At 42.3% G+C, this 17,166-nt stretch overlaps 1 protein-coding gene across 1 annotated transcript in view; it reads left to right on the top strand.

The window, feature by feature from the left end:
* Nucleotides 1-1,871: 1,871 nt before the first annotated feature.
* Nucleotides 1,872-17,166, top strand: part of AGPAT5 (1-acylglycerol-3-phosphate O-acyltransferase 5) — a 56,941-nt gene continuing 41,646 nt past the window's right edge. Inside the window, exon 1 of the mRNA XM_031611302.2 lies at nucleotides 1,872-2,333. Within this exon, the coding sequence (XP_031467162.1) occupies nucleotides 2,115-2,333 (219 nt within the window). The 5' untranslated portion in view covers nucleotides 1,872-2,114. The remainder of the gene's footprint in view (nucleotides 2,334-17,166) is intronic.

Here is a 17,166-nt window from a genome sequence, read left to right as displayed (position 1 = left end):
CTCAGTTTTATCATTGGACTAAGTCAGATTCAAGATAAGAATATAGACTAGCCATGTATATAAACACACATACAAGAGGGCCTCTAAAATCCTAAACTGAAAGAATATTATTAAGGTTGCAAAGTCATGCACTTAACTATATCAGCAAATGACAGATTAAAACTGCTTGTTTGAGTTCTAAGGAATCTGGTACCACGTTCCTACTAGACTTCTTATGCATTCAGTGCACAGAATGTGCATTATTGCTGGATGAGCTTGGTATTTTATCTCCCATTTTGATCAATGCGTGCCTTCAGTTCTTATCTCATCTTACATGACAGTCAAACAATCCCCCAGTGACAGAATTGTTCATTTCTGCAGATTTTTTTAATAATATTGCAGTTTTTCACAAGTATGAGTGAACTTATCTCCACAGTAGTCCTGTAAGGAAATATACGATTGTACATATACAGAATCAGATGTCACAAGTTCATTCCTTCACACAAATGCTTTTACTCCTTTCACATTCTCTTCACTATAACACAGATTTTCAGTCTGTTCACTTGAGACTTCAATCCCATCTCACAAGCTCACCTCTGCCTTTAAGTTCAGCCAGCTGAATTTCCCCATATTTTCCCAACCCCTCTGCCATTTCCCAATTCCAGACTCACAGTCTATTTAACAAACTGCTGATCTACATTTTCTCTTTTAACTGCAGTGTAATTAGCCAAGCACACCTAGCTGCCCTGAAGCCTAGTCTCTCTGCAGTCTCCTTTGTGAAGCAGCGTCTGGATCCTTCCAAGCCTGTCCCACCATTCCAGCTGCACAAGAGTACTTCTTCATATATACCTCATTGCATCTTCCTGGCCTTAGCTTTACCTGCTCTGTACTGACTTGGACTACTTTCTCCATCCTACATTGCAGTGAATTGCTTTCTCTTTCACGTGGCCATGCTGCAGGCAGCACAAAACAGGAGCTCCTTCCTCAATTTTCCATCTAACCAGTCTAGAATTGCCTGGACTACAGCTGATAAGTGCCTGCCAAAAGACGCCATGATGGGGAAAGTGCCTCTCCTGGTAGTCCTGAGCAGGGTGGTGTTTTCACTCACTCAGTGGGGACAGAAATGTAAACACTGATGGGGACTGGCAGAAAGTCTGCCATCACCTCCTTTTAGAGCAGGGAAAAAAGTGCTTTGTTAGAAATACAAGAACTATGGAGCATGGCAAATGAGAGATCTCACCGCAGAGAACTTTCAATAAAAAACAGCACAAGATAAACAGCAGCTAAGGACAACAGGGGCCCACCCCAGTTACAGTCTGGCAAAATGAACACAATCTTTACACAAGGCACCGAGCACACACTTCTTTTTAAAACGATATCTTTGCAAGCTTCAGGGTAGGGTTTTTGTACAAAACAAGGAATAAGTTCTTCTCTACATACTCAGGTGTCACACTAAACTTCCTCTCGGTGAAGACACAGCGGCTTTCTACAGGACTACTGCATTTTTGCATTTTCGGGGCTTTTGCTACAGGGCTACTGCGGGCCCGAGCTGCAACGTGAGGGCAGAGGAGATGCACAAGGGCTGCCAGTGTGCTGGCAGCTGGTGGAAGCGACACATCGCCTGTTCTTAGTGCTGCACTAGCAGAAACCGAGAGAGTGAAAAAACCAAGTTGGCTTCAATTACACCACGCCGCGTTTAAATGTACGCTCCTTGCAGGTGATGGAGCGCCTCGCTGCCCACCGGACACGCCTCCAGCACGGCTCCCTCGGCCAGGGCTGCCGCAAGCCACCGCAGAGACTCGCGGTCGGGGCTGCGAGACGCCCTCAGCACCCGCTCACAGCCGCCCCGCGCCCGCCCGGCCCGGAAGTTCCCCGCAGGCGGCGAGGGGCCGCCTTCCTGCCGGCGCGGCTCCTCCCCCGGCCGGGCAATATGGTGGCGGAGGCGGCGTTCGGGGAGCCGTGAGCCGGTGCCCGCTCCGCGCCTCCCTGCTGGGGGCGGCCGCTACTGCTGCTTCTCCCCCCCACCCCGCCCGGCGGCTCTGCTCTGCCCGGCGCGTTGGCGATGGGGCCGGCGGGCCGTGTCTGAGCGCGCTGCCCATGTGGGTGTCCCGGTGAGGCCGGGAGCGAGCGGGAAGATGCTGCTGTCGTTGGTGCTGCACACATACTCCATGCGTTACTTCCTGCCCGCCGCCGTCATGATGGGCACGGCGCCCACCTACGTGCTGGCCTGGGGCGCCTGGCGCCTGCTCTCCGCCGTCCTCCCCGCCCGCTTCTACCGCGAGGTGGACGACCGCCTCTACACCATCTACCAGAGCATGGTGCTCTTCTTCTTCGAGAACTACGCGGGCGTGCAGGTGAGCCGGTGGCGCGGCGCGGGGCTTCTCCGCGGCGGCCGGTGGGGAGCGGCGGGAGGCAGCGCTGAGCCCGCCCCGTTCCCCGGGCGCCCCCGGGCTGCCCCCGCCCCCGGAGCTGCACCCGCCGTGGGGAGGAAGCGGGCTGCTGCCGCGTGCAGGTGCGGGCTCCGGCCTTTCCCTGCCCACGCTGACGCTCGGAGGGCAGAGTGGATGCGCTGTGGGTGCGCCAGGAAGAGTCGTGCCCGTGTCCCGTCTCTCCCCGAGTGATGCTTTTCGCGGAGTCTCGGTGATGTGTTCGTTTTGCAGGTTGGAAGCTGAAGGAACGTGACGCCAGTCATGCGCTGTCAGTGCTCGGCTGGCAGCCTACTCGCACGCTTGAACCATGCGGCCTGCTTTGCGCATCCACGGTGCTGCGTTGGTAGTGGATAAAAATGTAGCTGACTGCAATTGCACTTCGTACATCTACATTACATTGCTACACCTTCCCACTTCTGTCACAGTTTACCTGCTGTCGGGTTTGGGCCTTTGCTTTTGGATCAGCCGCAGACTGTGGTTATTCAGTACCTGAGAAAGCGGAGCAAGAAGGTTCAGGTTAAGAAGGCAGAGCTGGCGGTCTGTCCTGCCTTACCAGGGAGTTTGGGCGCAGTAATAATAATGCGCTTCACAATTTTCTCATCACGTGTTAAATGGTTGTAAGAACTATATATTTGTTTAAAATTTGTAAAGCAAATAAGGAGACTTCTAATTCAGTATTCGAAGAACTGTTAAGCAAATGATGTGAAAAGGGTGTTTCCTGAGCCTCGGTCTGGCTGAGTATATTGAAATCTATTTGAAATTAGTGTCAGCTTCTTGGAAATAAAGAATAACAAGTGCTTCCGTGTTGATTGGCAAGTTACAGAGCTGGTGTAAATTGGTCCCTGGTATTTGCAGCTTAATTATTCATCTTCTGCTTTATTATATGTTTATTTCAAAATCAGGCTAGGCCTCTGCTAATTTCTGCTCCTGAGCTGCAGCTGTAGGCCTCGCTTAATAACAGCTCTCATGGAAACCCACAAAGCCAGCTGGAGAGAGAGAGAGTGCAGAATGGCACGCTTTGACATCAGGTTGAATGGAAAGAGTACAAAAGGAAACTGAAGTCTTCTCTTAGCCTTCATTAGTTATTGATTGACTCAGCTTGTAGCTCATGACATTTCACCCTTTCATCTTGTCCAAATTAGTTAACTTGTGATTTAAAAAAAAAAAAAAAAAAAACAGTAATTCACAGGTGAAGTACTTGGTGTTTTGTCTCCCTGATTTTCTATCTTTATTGCAGGCATTTTGATGTGTAGTAATGCACATCAGTTATTAGCTGCTGAAAGTAGCAGTATAGTAGTCTAATTTCAACCTCTTGAAAGATGAGGGAGCAGAAAATCAAGTTATAAACTGTAACAGGAAAATTATTCAGGTTTTCTACAAAGAATGTGCACACAGTAGCAGCAACTTAGAACTTTTGATAAAAGATGCCTGTCATGTTAAAGTACAGAAAGGACCATGATAATCACAATAGACAAAAAGGCCTCCGTTGTCTGTCCATCTTTGTTTTCTTTGGTTACACGGGTAAAACTTGGTTCATGCAAAAAGAAAGGAGGGTCTGGTACAGGTGATCAGTTAGAGCAGCGTGAAAGTAGAGGTGCTGTGTCAGTGAATAGCAGATGATCTTGGGGGAGATAAAATGGTACAGGCAGTGCTGAAAACAGAGCAGGGCCAACAAAACCAGCTTGGCGTATGTCATCAGTTAAGACAGTAACTGAGACTCAGAGCTAAATAAAAACATGGAAAACACGATATGTTTATGGAGAGGTAAGAGGGAGAATCCTTAAGAGTTGTTTCATTTCATTGGGAGTATCGCCCATTTGCTTAAGGAAGAGAAAGAGGGTGTCCTTTCAGACCTGCTCATGCAAAAGCTGAATTTGTTTAACTTGAAACTCACAGTGGAAGGTTAAGTGTGTGCCTGAGTATCTGAGGTTGGGATAGTAACCTAAGAGCTGCTTTAAGGCATTTAATTGGATGCAGACGTGTAGCATCGTTAAATGCAATCTCTCCTCATAAACATAAGAATATTATCTTATGTACCTTCATAAAAACAGCTGTAATGTTTTACCAGGATTAAATCATCATAGTCTCTGGAAGGACGAATTCAGCATTGTTTTTGAGGTGCGTTAATTTTTTTCAGTCAATTGAAATTTATTGGGATAACTTTTGTGACTAGATCAGTGGGAAGCCAAGAACTTCCCCCATGAGAGTATTGTAAAATAGTGACTTCAGTGAGACTACACAGTAGAATGACACAGGTGCCTGAAGTGACATTTTCTTAGCACTTTCACAGTCTTACCCAAAACAAAAAAAAAAGTCTCAATATAATGTTCTGCTTAGCATTCTTTGGCTTCTTATGCATTTGTAATTTTTCAGTACTGTAGCACTCCTATTCCTGTTAGGAATATTTGAGATGTCTTGTTTTCGATTATTTGCTTTGTTGAAGCTTCCATATTCAGTGGCAGTGGAGTGCTAATAGGCTAAAAGTTGGTTTGAATCTTGAACATGAATTGCTTTTATGCTGGTTGAAAGAGCTGCATATCTTGATATTTTTTAAAATCTTATTTATTAGGAAACAAAGTTTCTGTGCACCAACAGCTTTTAGCCCATAAGGTCTTTCCATCACAACCGTGTGCATGAGTACTTTGTTCTTTTTTTCTCTATGACTTGGGTGTTTTTAGCTAAGTTTATTAAACCAGAAATTCCAGTTGTTGTTAGGAAGACTTCTCATCTTCATAGCAAACACTTCAGTTGTGAAATGTAGCTAGATAGGGTGATGCTCTGAGCTGCAGGACAGGAAGCCTTGAAAGAGTAACAATTTCCCATTCTCTTAAGTAATTAACCTGAGATCTAAAATAAATACAGAGTTATAATTGTGGACTAGTCCTGAGTATTTACATTGTAAATAATGGCATATGAAATAAGTAAAAGTTGTGTTTTTGTTTGTATTTTTTAAAATTTTCTTATACTATACTTTCCTGTCTTAAATTTTTAGTTAGCTCTGCTAATTTTTTTCCACCAAAAGGATTTGTTTTGCAAAACCTAAGTAGAACTTGAGCTAAGAGAGGTTGGTATATATTTTCCAGTAATATTAGAATTCTGTAAGTGCATTAATGAAAACAGTTATATTGCAAGGACATCATCCAAGATTTGGCTTTAGAGAGTTGAAGAATCAGTATTTAGAGGGCCAGGACCTGCCAGCCCTATAAATTAGATAAACTAGACAAAAAAAAGTTGTGACTATAAAATGAGAAATCCTACTCTATTCTGTAGATTTGTTGGTGCAATTGCAGCTTGGCAAATATCCGTGAATTTTATTAAGGAGCTATAAATATATGAAATTAATTGGTGCGTGGCATTGTGACAGTACTCTTCAGTCTCCAGGATTATAATGTCATAGCAAAGCAAAACTGTAAAGATGATCTATTGAAAAGTGGAGCAGGGAGCAGTTATGTTGAATCTCACCTGTCCTGCTGGAAGCTGCAGAAGGTGCTACTATACACTTTTCTAGGAAGAATATATATGAAATGCTTGAACTCAATGTCAAGTGAGTAGAAAATCTTAGAGTAAAGAGTGTTGATTTGATCAGCAATGTGACAAAGCAGTCATTGATGCAAACAGGTGCAGTTCCTGTGCTTTGGAGAACTTGCATTTCCTTGTGCTAGCTGTAGGTTTGGCCCCAAGTTTCCAAGTCATCCTGTAGCATGTGAATAGTGTGATTGACTGCTTTTGTCTTCACTGCTTTAGCGTAGTTCAGATTTCTCCATTCAGACAGCACAGACAATAAACAATCACATCTTAGCATGGAATCTGAAAACTGAAATAACTGAGAATATGCCCTTGGTTAGGATGTTTGAAGGGCTGAAAGGACGAGTAATTCAGCATGATGAATGGTGTCATCTCCCTATGACTCTCTGCATCTTATCCCAGTTGCTGTCAGGGTGGTGAAATTAATGCCTATTGTGTTTGTGCGCAAGTTTCAGGTCAGCTGAGGACTAAATGTTCTTCAGCTTTTTTTGTTGTAATTGTTTGATATTTTGTATGGAGTGACAGTGAAGAAATAATAAAGAAATCATCACTTGTCCTGCTTCCTAAAGGATCATTTTCCATCTGAAAGATTTGACAATTGAACGAAATCCATGACTGAATTAATGTGTGTGGATTTTGTTCAATGCTTGTGTCAGCTCTCTTGCCCTACCCCCACTTCCTTCTGAACAGGAATTTTTGGAAGTGGTGCTTTCATTAAAGGTATTATGAAATTCTGTTTTTCCTTGTCATCACAGGACTCTGGAAGGGCTGTTGGAATCAAATGCAATCTCAGTGTTGTTTTGCAGAGCTGTGATGTGTCTAACAATGATTTAAAAAAAAAAAAAAAAACATGTGAGATCCCAGCTAAGCAATGAAACACACTTCCTAGGTTTGTATTGAAGCTCGTACTGCCATGTTTCAACAAGACTGGAAACTACTTAGGATTTGAGCTGTATTAAAACTTCTCAAAGGCACTGTGCTACTGAACTGTTGACTGTGCTGTCTTGCAAAGTAGAGCCTGGGCTCTGTGCTTGGCTTCCTAAGAGATCTGTGAGGAGAGAGAGATGCTCACTGTTGCAGCCTACTGGCTAGAAATGAGAGTTAGGAGGCCTGTGTTCGTCTTTATTCCTAGAGCAGCATCTTTGCTGGTGAGACAGCTTTGTTGAGGAGGGAAAAAGTTCCTTTTCTAATTGCTTTCTGTCCAAAGATGTGACAGGGCCTGAATGCTCTCCGGATGAATGTCTGGGCAAATGCTTCAACTGGAAAGTTAGAAGGAAATGCTGCTTCTCATCTTTCCCTGGTTGTGTTTGCAAAGAAGGTGCCTGTAGCTGCGCTCCATCATTTTTTAGCCTTATTCTGTAGATGTGTGTGTGAGGTCTGAGCTCTCCCCCCTGGAACTGGCCTGGCAGCTTGGAGGATGGGGGAGTGAGCAGTGAGAGGTGCTGGAGCCGGGAGGCACAGTGCTGCAGGTAAGGCAAGCCCCAAGGGCAGGAGGAGCCTGGGGGGGCTTGCATCTTTCCTTTTAGTCCTGCACTGTGCTTGGCTTATGGTAAAAATAGTATGAATGGGCAACAGCAGCTCTTGTAGGTGATGCAGGCACAATGTGAAGCTGTTAGCTCTTGGGAGGTGTGTTGAGGGGTAAGGGTAATTGTAAGCTATCGTTTGTCTAAGGGTAGAAGTAATGAAATAAATCTAGGGAATGTGATGAACACTTGGGGATTGGTGCAGTGCTAAGAGAGAAACTGAGAATGTAAGCAGTCATTTTTGAGTGGTAAACTTCTGAAAGAAGCCTTGCTCTTTGCAATGAAATTTTCTTGCTGTGGTGCTGGCTCTGTGAAGGCAGCTTGCTCTGGCTCACCTCATTAGAGATTTCAGACAGCAGCTCTCACCAGGTGTGCGTGTCTTTTATAGTATTACAACAAAGTCCTGTGTGCTGTAGTAGAAGAAATTAAATGATACCTGCTAAGCCTAAGGGATTCTGCCTTCACACAGAAATAGATATCTAATTTTAGACTCTTACGTTCAGCTGTGGTGTGAGGCAACAAAAATAGATGCATGAGGTACGTAAGCTTTGCACTTGTTCTTTTTTAGATTTCGATGAAGATATATTTGCATATATCTTAATTTTTGTTCTGGCTGCCTTTGGTTACTGCTGTGAAGGTGAAAATCCATCGTGACGCTGGATCTTCTGGACATCAGCTGGGATTGTCATATGCTGCAGCTTCTGGCACAGGGACAATCTGGAGAGACTGTAATGTGGGGATATTGCATGGTCATTGCAGGTTCTGCTCTCCATCCCACCCTCTTATATTTGAAAAACAGTTTGTTTACTCATTTCATTAGCTGCTTTGGAAACAAGTTGTCAGTTACCTGCACCAAAACCACTGCTGTCTGGGTTTGTAATTCAGAAGTTTTATGTGCAGGTTTGCCTGGCGTTTATTTCCTAACTGACAAGTCACAACTGAACCTGAATTTTATGTCAGCCTTACCTAATACTGTCTTTGATTTAAAACTAATATCATAAAATCATAGAATGGTTTGGGTTGGAAGGGACCTTTAAGACCATCTAGTTCCAACCCCCTGCTGTAGGCAGGGACACCTCCCATAGACCAGGTTGCTCACAGCTTCATCCAGCCTGGCCTTGAGCCCTTGTAGGGAGGGGGCAACCTGTCTGGGCAACCTGTTCCAGTGTCTCACTACCCTCACACTGAAGAATTTCTTCCTGATATCTAGTCTAAATCTATTCTCTTCCAGTTTAAGGCCACTTCCCCTCATTCTGTCGTGTATATTTACATTTTTAAAAACAGCAATGTATATCTCAGAAAATCCTAAAAAATAATTAAAAAAAAAAAAATCAGTGTTTGTCAGGTATGAAGAGCTATGGAGTCAAAGGATAGGTGTTAAAAGCATTTATAAAATTCAGATTCTAAGTATTTAGCCAGTGAGTTTTACAACCTCATAGTTTGACTTCTAAATTTTCTATGTTAGGCTATTCAAATTAAAATGGATTTAGCCTTATAGTGTATTCAGTTCTTAATGTAAGTTGTGCAAATCTTGCCTGATTTGTTACCTCTGCAAATACAGTTGTTACTTATCACATTAAAAAAAGAAAAAGCATTTTTAAACTTACGCCTATAACTTACACATTTTTTGTGGTTAACAGTGTTTTGTGGTCTATGGAGTTCTTGATGTACATTTTTGTTGTTGTTGTTGTTCCATGTTCTTTCCTTCTAACACATCCAGATATTTTACGTAAAGGTGACTGTTAATTGAGAAGTCTTTCTCCTGCTGCTATACCATCAGACTCTCATGAAGAGAAGGTACTATTCCTAGTTAAATGTTTGACTCCAGTTATTGCAGTCTACTTACATCAGGCTTACAGAGCGTCTCTTTTTCTCTCAGTTTTAGTTGTGTTAGATAAAGTAGGCTCAGATGTCAAAGATTTTGATGTTACAGTTATGAGGAAGCATAACTACTCCAGGGAAATGTATTCTTTAATCTTTGTTCTGTCAGTTTGAATTTATGCTCTGAAGAGATTTGGGATGAAAAACAGAAATTATTTTCTTCTTTTCTTCATTTCATATCTGTCACTTGCTACTTGTCATCTGCCCTGTTGCAGTTAGCTCCTCAGTGTGAGACTAGAAAACTGTGTGCTTCATGCTAGTTTGATGTCTGTCTTTTTTTCCTTCAGTTGTGATTTGAACTCCTGTATTTAAGCAGGTACCTAAATGTGAAGAAGAACAGTATGACTTCCAACTGTATTGTGGTAGAGTATTGTTTTCCTCTTGCGTTTGAAGACCTGGTCCCATTTTCTGAAGCTACTTGACAATCTGGAGGGCATGCATGTTCCTCTTGCAGAAACAAACATGATGCACAGTGCTGAGCGAGGTGCAGGTGAACTAGCTCATTTCTGTGCTGTGGTGGTGCAGGAAGGTACGACAGGGATGTTAACTTCAGTTTTTCTTGAAGCTGACTCAAGTTTGCTGTGTTTGGGTCTGGAGCCAAATTAGGGCCAGCTCAGATGCCTTCCTGTATGATGTCTTCTGTTCTGTAAAGGTGGGTTTGCCTTTTCCTAGAAACCCATTGTGCTTAAATTCTAAATACATACTGAAAAAAATGTATGGAAGGGGTTATTCCAGTGAAAGTAGAGATTTCTTCATCTTCCCCTTCCCCGTGCATGCGGTCTCGCTGATTATGTTGTACCAGTTCAGTCTGTACTTTGTGTGCTCACCTGTACGAATTTTACAAGTAAGGATTTAATGAACTCTTCCTGGGAGTCCTTCATGGTTAAAAGCAGGGAACCCATTATTAAGAGCTCTAGGTGGAGGAACACTCTGAATAACATCACAACACAAGGTTTCTTGCTTCTTGCTGGTGTGAGATGCCAAAGGATTAAGTTTTCAGAATATGCTTATGTACCAAGGCACTGTAATTTTTTTAATTGTGGGGGAGAAAACATTACGTATTTTCCACTACAGAAGAGAGCAAAGTGAACAATAGTTACATTGAATGTGGGTCATTTTTTTTCTTTCTTTTAAGGAAATGACAAAAATCTGAGGAAAAATTCTTCAGAGATGCCTAAGGATTGTATGGGAATGTCATTCTCTTGTAATGAAACACGTGAAACTTCCTTCCACTCTTGTGCTGGAAGGCATGTGCAAGCTTTGCATCATACTGAGGTGCCAGATGTTCAGAAAAACCCTTCTGTGAAAATCTCAGCTTATAAATAATCTCTTTTCACATCACATGTGTTATATGTATCTGAAATATGCGCAGTACTTTTTTTGAAAAAACAAGAGCACTTTCAAATGGTATTGAATGTCTGCTGGAAGGGCTGGGAACCTCAAAAACAGTTTGATTTCTTTTTTTTCTATTTAAAAAAATAAAAAGGAAGAAATGATGGTACTCTCTTCAGCTTAATGAGTTAATGAGCACAGGCTGTACCGATGCACTGTAGCAGTTCATTCTTTCTATGTACACTTCTTTGAAAAGCTGCATTTAGCAGTGTGTTTTCAGAAAAGAGAATCCCCTGTCCTCAGATGAACCTTTTGAAAGCACTGAGCAGTGTGTTAGGGCAGGATGGGATTTAAGATCTGCATCTGTTTTCAGTGGCCTATATCCTGGCAATTCAAAGCTGGCTGGCTCAGTAATGCAGTGTTGTGAATCCCATTCTGCAGCACTGAGCCATGGCAGAAGCAAAGAGCTCCCACTTCTGGGTTGTGTTCCATATCTGAATCTATGTAGTTGAGGATTGTTGTTCAAGTAAATACAAACTGAAATTGCCCCGACATATTTTGTATGGTGACACCTTGTTCCCTTTGAAATTAATCTTTTGATCGGATTGGAAATAAATCTGTGAATAAAATTGTCATGCTCTGTCGTAAATCACTGTAGGAGGCTTTGAGGAGGGCTATAAAAGGCAGATAATGCTTCTCTGGAGGTCTTTAATGTCTCAGTTCTCTGTGTAGCATCTGTAAAAGATCCAGGCAAGCAGGAATTGCTAACAAAACTAGTCCTGTTGAATGAATGATAGTGCTTATCTATAGAATCATAGAATCACAAGGTTGGAAACGACCTATAAGATCATCTAGTCCAACTATCTTCACACTACCACTGCTACCACAAGCACTAACCCGTATCTCGTAGCTCCTCATCCAGACACCTCTTGAGCACTGCCAGGGATGATGACTCCACCACCTCCCTGGGCAGCCGTTCCAGTGCCTGACCACTCTCTGACAGAAAAAGTTCTTCCTTAAGTCTAACCTAAACCTCCCCTGGTACAACTTTGCTGCCATTTCCCTGGGTCCTGTTTGTTGCCTGGGAGAAGAGGCCAAACCCCTCCTCACCACAACCTCCCTTCAGGAAGTTGTAGAGTGCAATGAGGTCTCCCCTGAGCCTCCTCTTCTCCAGACTAAACAATCCCAGCTCCCTCAGCCGCTCCTCGTAGGACTTGTGCTCCAGACCCCTCACCAGTTTCGTTGCCGTTCTCTGGATGTGTTCCAGGGCCTCAATGTCTTTCCTGTAGTGAGGGGCCCAAAACTGAACACAATACTCGAGGTGCAGCCTCACCAGTGCTGAGTACAGGGGGATGATCACCTCCCTGCTCCTGCTGCCCACACTGTTTCTAATGCAGGCCAGGATGCTGTTGGCCTTCTTGGCCACCTGGGCACACTGTTGGCTCATGTTCAGCTGAGCATCAACCAACACCCCCAGGTCCCTTTCCTCTTCACAGTCATCCAGCCACTCATCCCCAAGCCTATAACGCTGCATGGGGTTGTTGTGGCCGAAGTGCAGGACCTGGCACTTGGCCTATAAGAAATGCCTCCTTCATCTTGCAGGACAGTGAGCTTTTTTTCTATGTTGGAATGAAATTGCCATTGCTTGATTTACTGTGGTACCGTGGTGGCAGTGAAACTACCAACTACTGACTGACTACAGTGAAAATTAAGTAATTTACTGTATAACTAACTAGAAAATTAGAGAACTTACTTCTTATAACCTAGTTATCTTAAAGTCTTTGTTCAAATATGAAGAAGTAGTAGAATGCACATGATTATGAAGTTTTTATTTTTCTTGATTACTAATTTATTAAAAATATTTAATGTTTTTGTGGTTTGAATCGTGCAATCATCAAGATTGGAAAAGAGGTCATCTAGTCCAGCTGTCCACCTACCACCAATATTTCCCCCCCTGGTTTGGTGCTGAGCCTGAGCAGTTGACCTGAGACTTGTGCAATTTTGCATTAAGCAGATAGTCTCTTTGACTAAAGAGCTTATGAGGTGTAGCAATAATATGATAATTCCTGGAAAACTGTATGTGAGCTAAAAGGATTTTTAAGAAAAATATTATTTAAAAGTAATTTTGCAGTATTATGAGGCTGTAAAATGCTGGAACCATCCTGTTCAGTGCTTGGGGGAAGTTTTGTATCTTTCTGATATAGAAAAGTGAGATGTGTATTTGTTAAATGAGAATAAAAGTGCTTACCTGTCTCCTGTGAAGAAAGATAGCCATTTTTATAGTAGAGCATCTGGAAACTTGTGAAATCTGTGGCATCAAGCAGGAGCCTCCAGTTGTGTCCTGCCTTGAGCCTGCTCTTGTCAGGCAGGACAAATAGATTCTGTGATCTGAGATACTTTGTTGAGAAGCTCGGAACAATTGGTTGTGCCACCAGGCAGAATTTTAGGAGAATTGGGAATTTAAACAACTTCCCACGTGATACCTGTAGTATTGGAATTCAAATACTGTTACAGAAGCTCTCTTACCACAGCAGCAATGCTGCAGAAGTCAGCTTGCCCAGGGTTGTGTATTGACTTCAGAGCCATATCTAGCAGCTCCTTTGGAGGTTTGTTGATGCAAGCTCCTCCCTTTTACCACAAAATTATTTCCAGTCTCTTTGCCGAAAAGATGCAAAATGCATCCTAGGATACCAATTATTTTAATAAGCACTCCAGTTGTAGCAGTGCACTGCTAACAAAGAAGCTCTTGTTCTGAAGAGCTTGCAATCCAAGTTATAAAAGTAGTCTGGCACAAACAGGGAAGTGGAGAGAACTGCGTGCTTTAAGGAGAGCAAAGCTGAATGCATAAAGAATATATGATTGTTTTTAATGAAGTGTTGGATTTATTTCTGCAGTCTTCTGTTTCTCTTGTCTTCCTCCAGGAGAGGGAAAGAATGTTCTGTTACTGTATCTCTGCTTTTATTCATCTTTCCAGTTGCCGTTGCCTTTGTGCTTGAGGCTAACTTTTCTCCTCTTCTGAACCCTCCCCCTTTTTTGCTGCCACTGCTTCCAGTGCACATCCCTTCTGTTACTGAAAAAATAGTGAAGAAGTGAGCATTATTTCACAGTTCATGCCTGGTTTCTATGAACAGGGAGGAAGGGGAGGGAGGATGGAGGGGAGGTGATGGACATCACAGGAGATGGCTCATGTTTTTACCACCATAGCCAGCTGCATTGCCTTCCTGACACAGAAGCAGAGGTGCCAGGTCTGTGTGTAGGTCAGCTCCTGAACTGCTCACATGACTGACCACATCCAGTTATCGTATTAAGGTAATCTCTCTGCTAGGAGTTTCTTGTGATTACCACTTGGCCTGCATGCAGGACTTTTGATAGCGTGATTACTTTTCTCTCTTGAATTTGTTTGCCATGGCCCAGTTTACTGAGCCAGTGTAGCTAGGATGTGATTAAATGATCTATTTAATTTTCTTTGATGCATGCAGGCTTCCTAAGCAAGAAACAGAAACCTTATTCAGAGGTGTCCACCTTGCTGCTGTGAAGCCTTTTGCAGATTACAGTGTGTTTAAGTGCAGCTTCCATGCAGGACTGCTTTGCATAGCTCTGCAAGCTACCACGCTTGTACAGCCCTGGCAGAATAAGTTGCACTGGAAGAAGCAGAAGCTTCTATGGACGCAGAAGCTGGGTTGCCAGATCACCCAGGAGCCCATTTGCATGCCTGGATCGGCCTATCACTGACTTAGTAAGTTTCCTCTGTGGGAGAACTTGTAGCCTCCTCTGCCTTGATACCTCCAGGGTATGCTTTGTGCCTGCTGAGTTTGTGGACAGTGGGGTCCTGGCCCTTCTACAGAAGGGAAGGCATTAACATCCACTTGTCTTTATCTGAGCCCAGTCTGCATTGAGTTTGACATCACTGCTACATAAATGAATGAGAAAGACCCATACCAACATAATCATAGACTACAAATCTGCATTTTAACTATTTTCCCTCAGATCTCTGTTCAATTTAGCTTGCTGTGTTGCTCTTCCTTTCAAGTTATTTTCTCTGCTGGACTTCATTGTGCTTTTTTTCCTGCTTTTTTTTTTTTTTAATGGAACAAGAAAGCACCTATTCAAACGAATAGATGACTCGCTTGCTTCGTTGTGACACACAGCACGTTTACCTTCTCAGTCTTTCAAACTGATACATATGTGGAATGTGTATGTATTTATGCTGTTGGCATTTGGAGAGCTTCAAAAGGGACACGTGCATAACCTGGCACCGTGAACACTTGTTTTTCCATTTGGTAAAGTCCTCAAATGCTTGCCTTCGCTGTGTTCCCCAGATACCTTCTGCACTAGCGGTCTGAAAAGGAGTTGGTTACTATTGCACGGTCTGTGGCAGCAGGGAATTCTATGGAACATTGCTGCAAGGAGTAACACAAAGTCAGCTTTTTTTCTATAGACCATGAAGAAAAATATTGTGTTGCATCCTTCAGCTATAATTTTTACTAGGAACTCTGATTTATCTAAAGGTTTTGGATTGACAGAAATTGAAGGCTTGCAGGGGACTTTTCCCCTGCTTGTCCCCAAGCAGAAGAGTTCTTTGGGCATCATCTCAGAGGGAAAAGGACAACTCTTGTGCAGGATGCAAGGCTCTTGATGATTTATTATGAAAATTTTGAGAAACACAGCAGCTTCTTAGAAGGAATGTTGGATGTCTGCCTGCAGAGCAGGACTGTCCTGTGAGAGCTGAAGAAACCTTGAGGCAATAAGGCTGATGGTGCCACTCCTATCTGGTTGTAATATATGTCATGTAGTTTGTAGCTCTCATTTCCTGGCCTTGAACATCTAATCTGTGAATAGCTGTTTGCTGGCTTTTAGTGAACTGTAGAAACCTTTTCTTGAGATTGCTGAAATGAGTGATGGTGCGGTTAAAGCATTCTCCTAGGCTGAGCCAGTTGTGCGGGCAAAATAGATTTTTCAGATTTTCTCACTCCTTCCTTCACTCTGAAGTCAAATATCCTTTCTTGTCTTTAATGAGAACTAATTATAAATAGAGCTTCTCAGTTCTGCAGAGTCATATGGCTGTATGTTTTATCGCGGTTACAAAATGTTGGTTCATTACATATAAACATGTTTTGGCTAACCGTTACGGTAAGGCTGTATGTTGTACACAGAAATCTACTTACAGTAACAATGAGAGGGTGTTCCTCTGGGATTAAAAAGTGAACTACATCCAAACCTATTGAAATAAAAAGTAATACAGATTAACTGTTATATTTGGCAGACGCAATCCATTATACTTCTTTTTACTTATGCAGTAGTCACAAGTGAGTGCTTTGAATTGTGGTTCTGATCACAGTGGAATTTTGACTTTGTACACTAAAAGTAGAAAGTTTTAGAAGTTAAGATAATAAATTATGCATTTCAAACCCTGTTTTGTTTCCTTCTGTGGGATAGCTCTTAGAGTGTCAAGGGCAGATTTTGTTTTCCTCTTTTTTCTTACCTTTCATAAAGCACAGACAGCATTCAGGACCTTTGGTTGTAGTGATCTCTTGTATCAAACCTTTTCCCTTCCTCCAAATTCAAATAAGTCATGTTCTCTTTACTGTACACTGGATGATCTCTTGTTCACATATTTACTGAATGTCTCAATTTCCCAAGATATGCTTTCTTGTCTTGAAAACAAATTTGCTTAACAGTGCAGTTGTATTTGCAGATAAGTAACACTGTGAATGTAAATACAGATTTTTGTGGGATGTTTGTATAGTGTTACAATACAAAAAGTTATCTGTTTGGTGTAACAGGTTAACTGACATGCAGGCAGATATTTCAGAGGTGCTTATCGACATGCTATAAGGATGAATATGAGATCTAGCACGCTAAATGATTTTGATCAAGTTCTGAATATTGGATACATCTTGATAAAATATACAGACAGTCCATGCTCAGGAACTGGTGGTGATATGTGGGTAAAGCTTCCAAGTAGTGCTTTTGTTTTGGTGAATGCTGTCCCATCAAAGAAGAATTTGTCTTTAATACAGCTGATTTCTAGAAACGAAGAATATAGCCTATTAGTATTGGGAGAGTGGGGTGGAAATCTACCTGAAGTGTACTGATTGGAAAACTCAGCTGGGTTAGGTAATGAAAGTATCTATAATATACTGCTATAGACATTCTTCGCTTGAGAATTGAAAGTTTCACTCATTTTATATGTGAAATAAACCTGAGTTTATCCTTTTTTAAAAACTGTTTGGATTACTAATTCTGCATCTTGCTTTTAATCACCCTCTCAGGAGGTTGTCCCACAGTAAAGACTTGGGAGAAAAAACTGCAAGGTTAAAAAGTGAATCTTAAAGTAATGGAGGAAAACAGTACAAAATTATAATAAATCCTGAAGTGCAACTTAAAGATATTTCCATTCTTTTTCCCCCTCCCATCTTGTGATTTTTTTTTTAATTTTTTTTTTTTTGCTTGCTCTCAATGGTTAAAATTGTGGCAAATGGTTGAGATTTTTTTAT

The sequence above is a fragment of the Phasianus colchicus genome, chromosome 2 (genome assembly GCF_987193195.1).
Source record: "Phasianus colchicus chromosome 2, bPhaCol1.hap1.1, whole genome shotgun sequence".
Lineage (NCBI taxonomy): Eukaryota > Metazoa > Chordata > Aves > Galliformes > Phasianidae > Phasianus > Phasianus colchicus.
The sequence above is the reverse complement of the archived record's forward strand: the minus strand, read 5'-3'. Positions and strand labels throughout refer to the sequence as shown.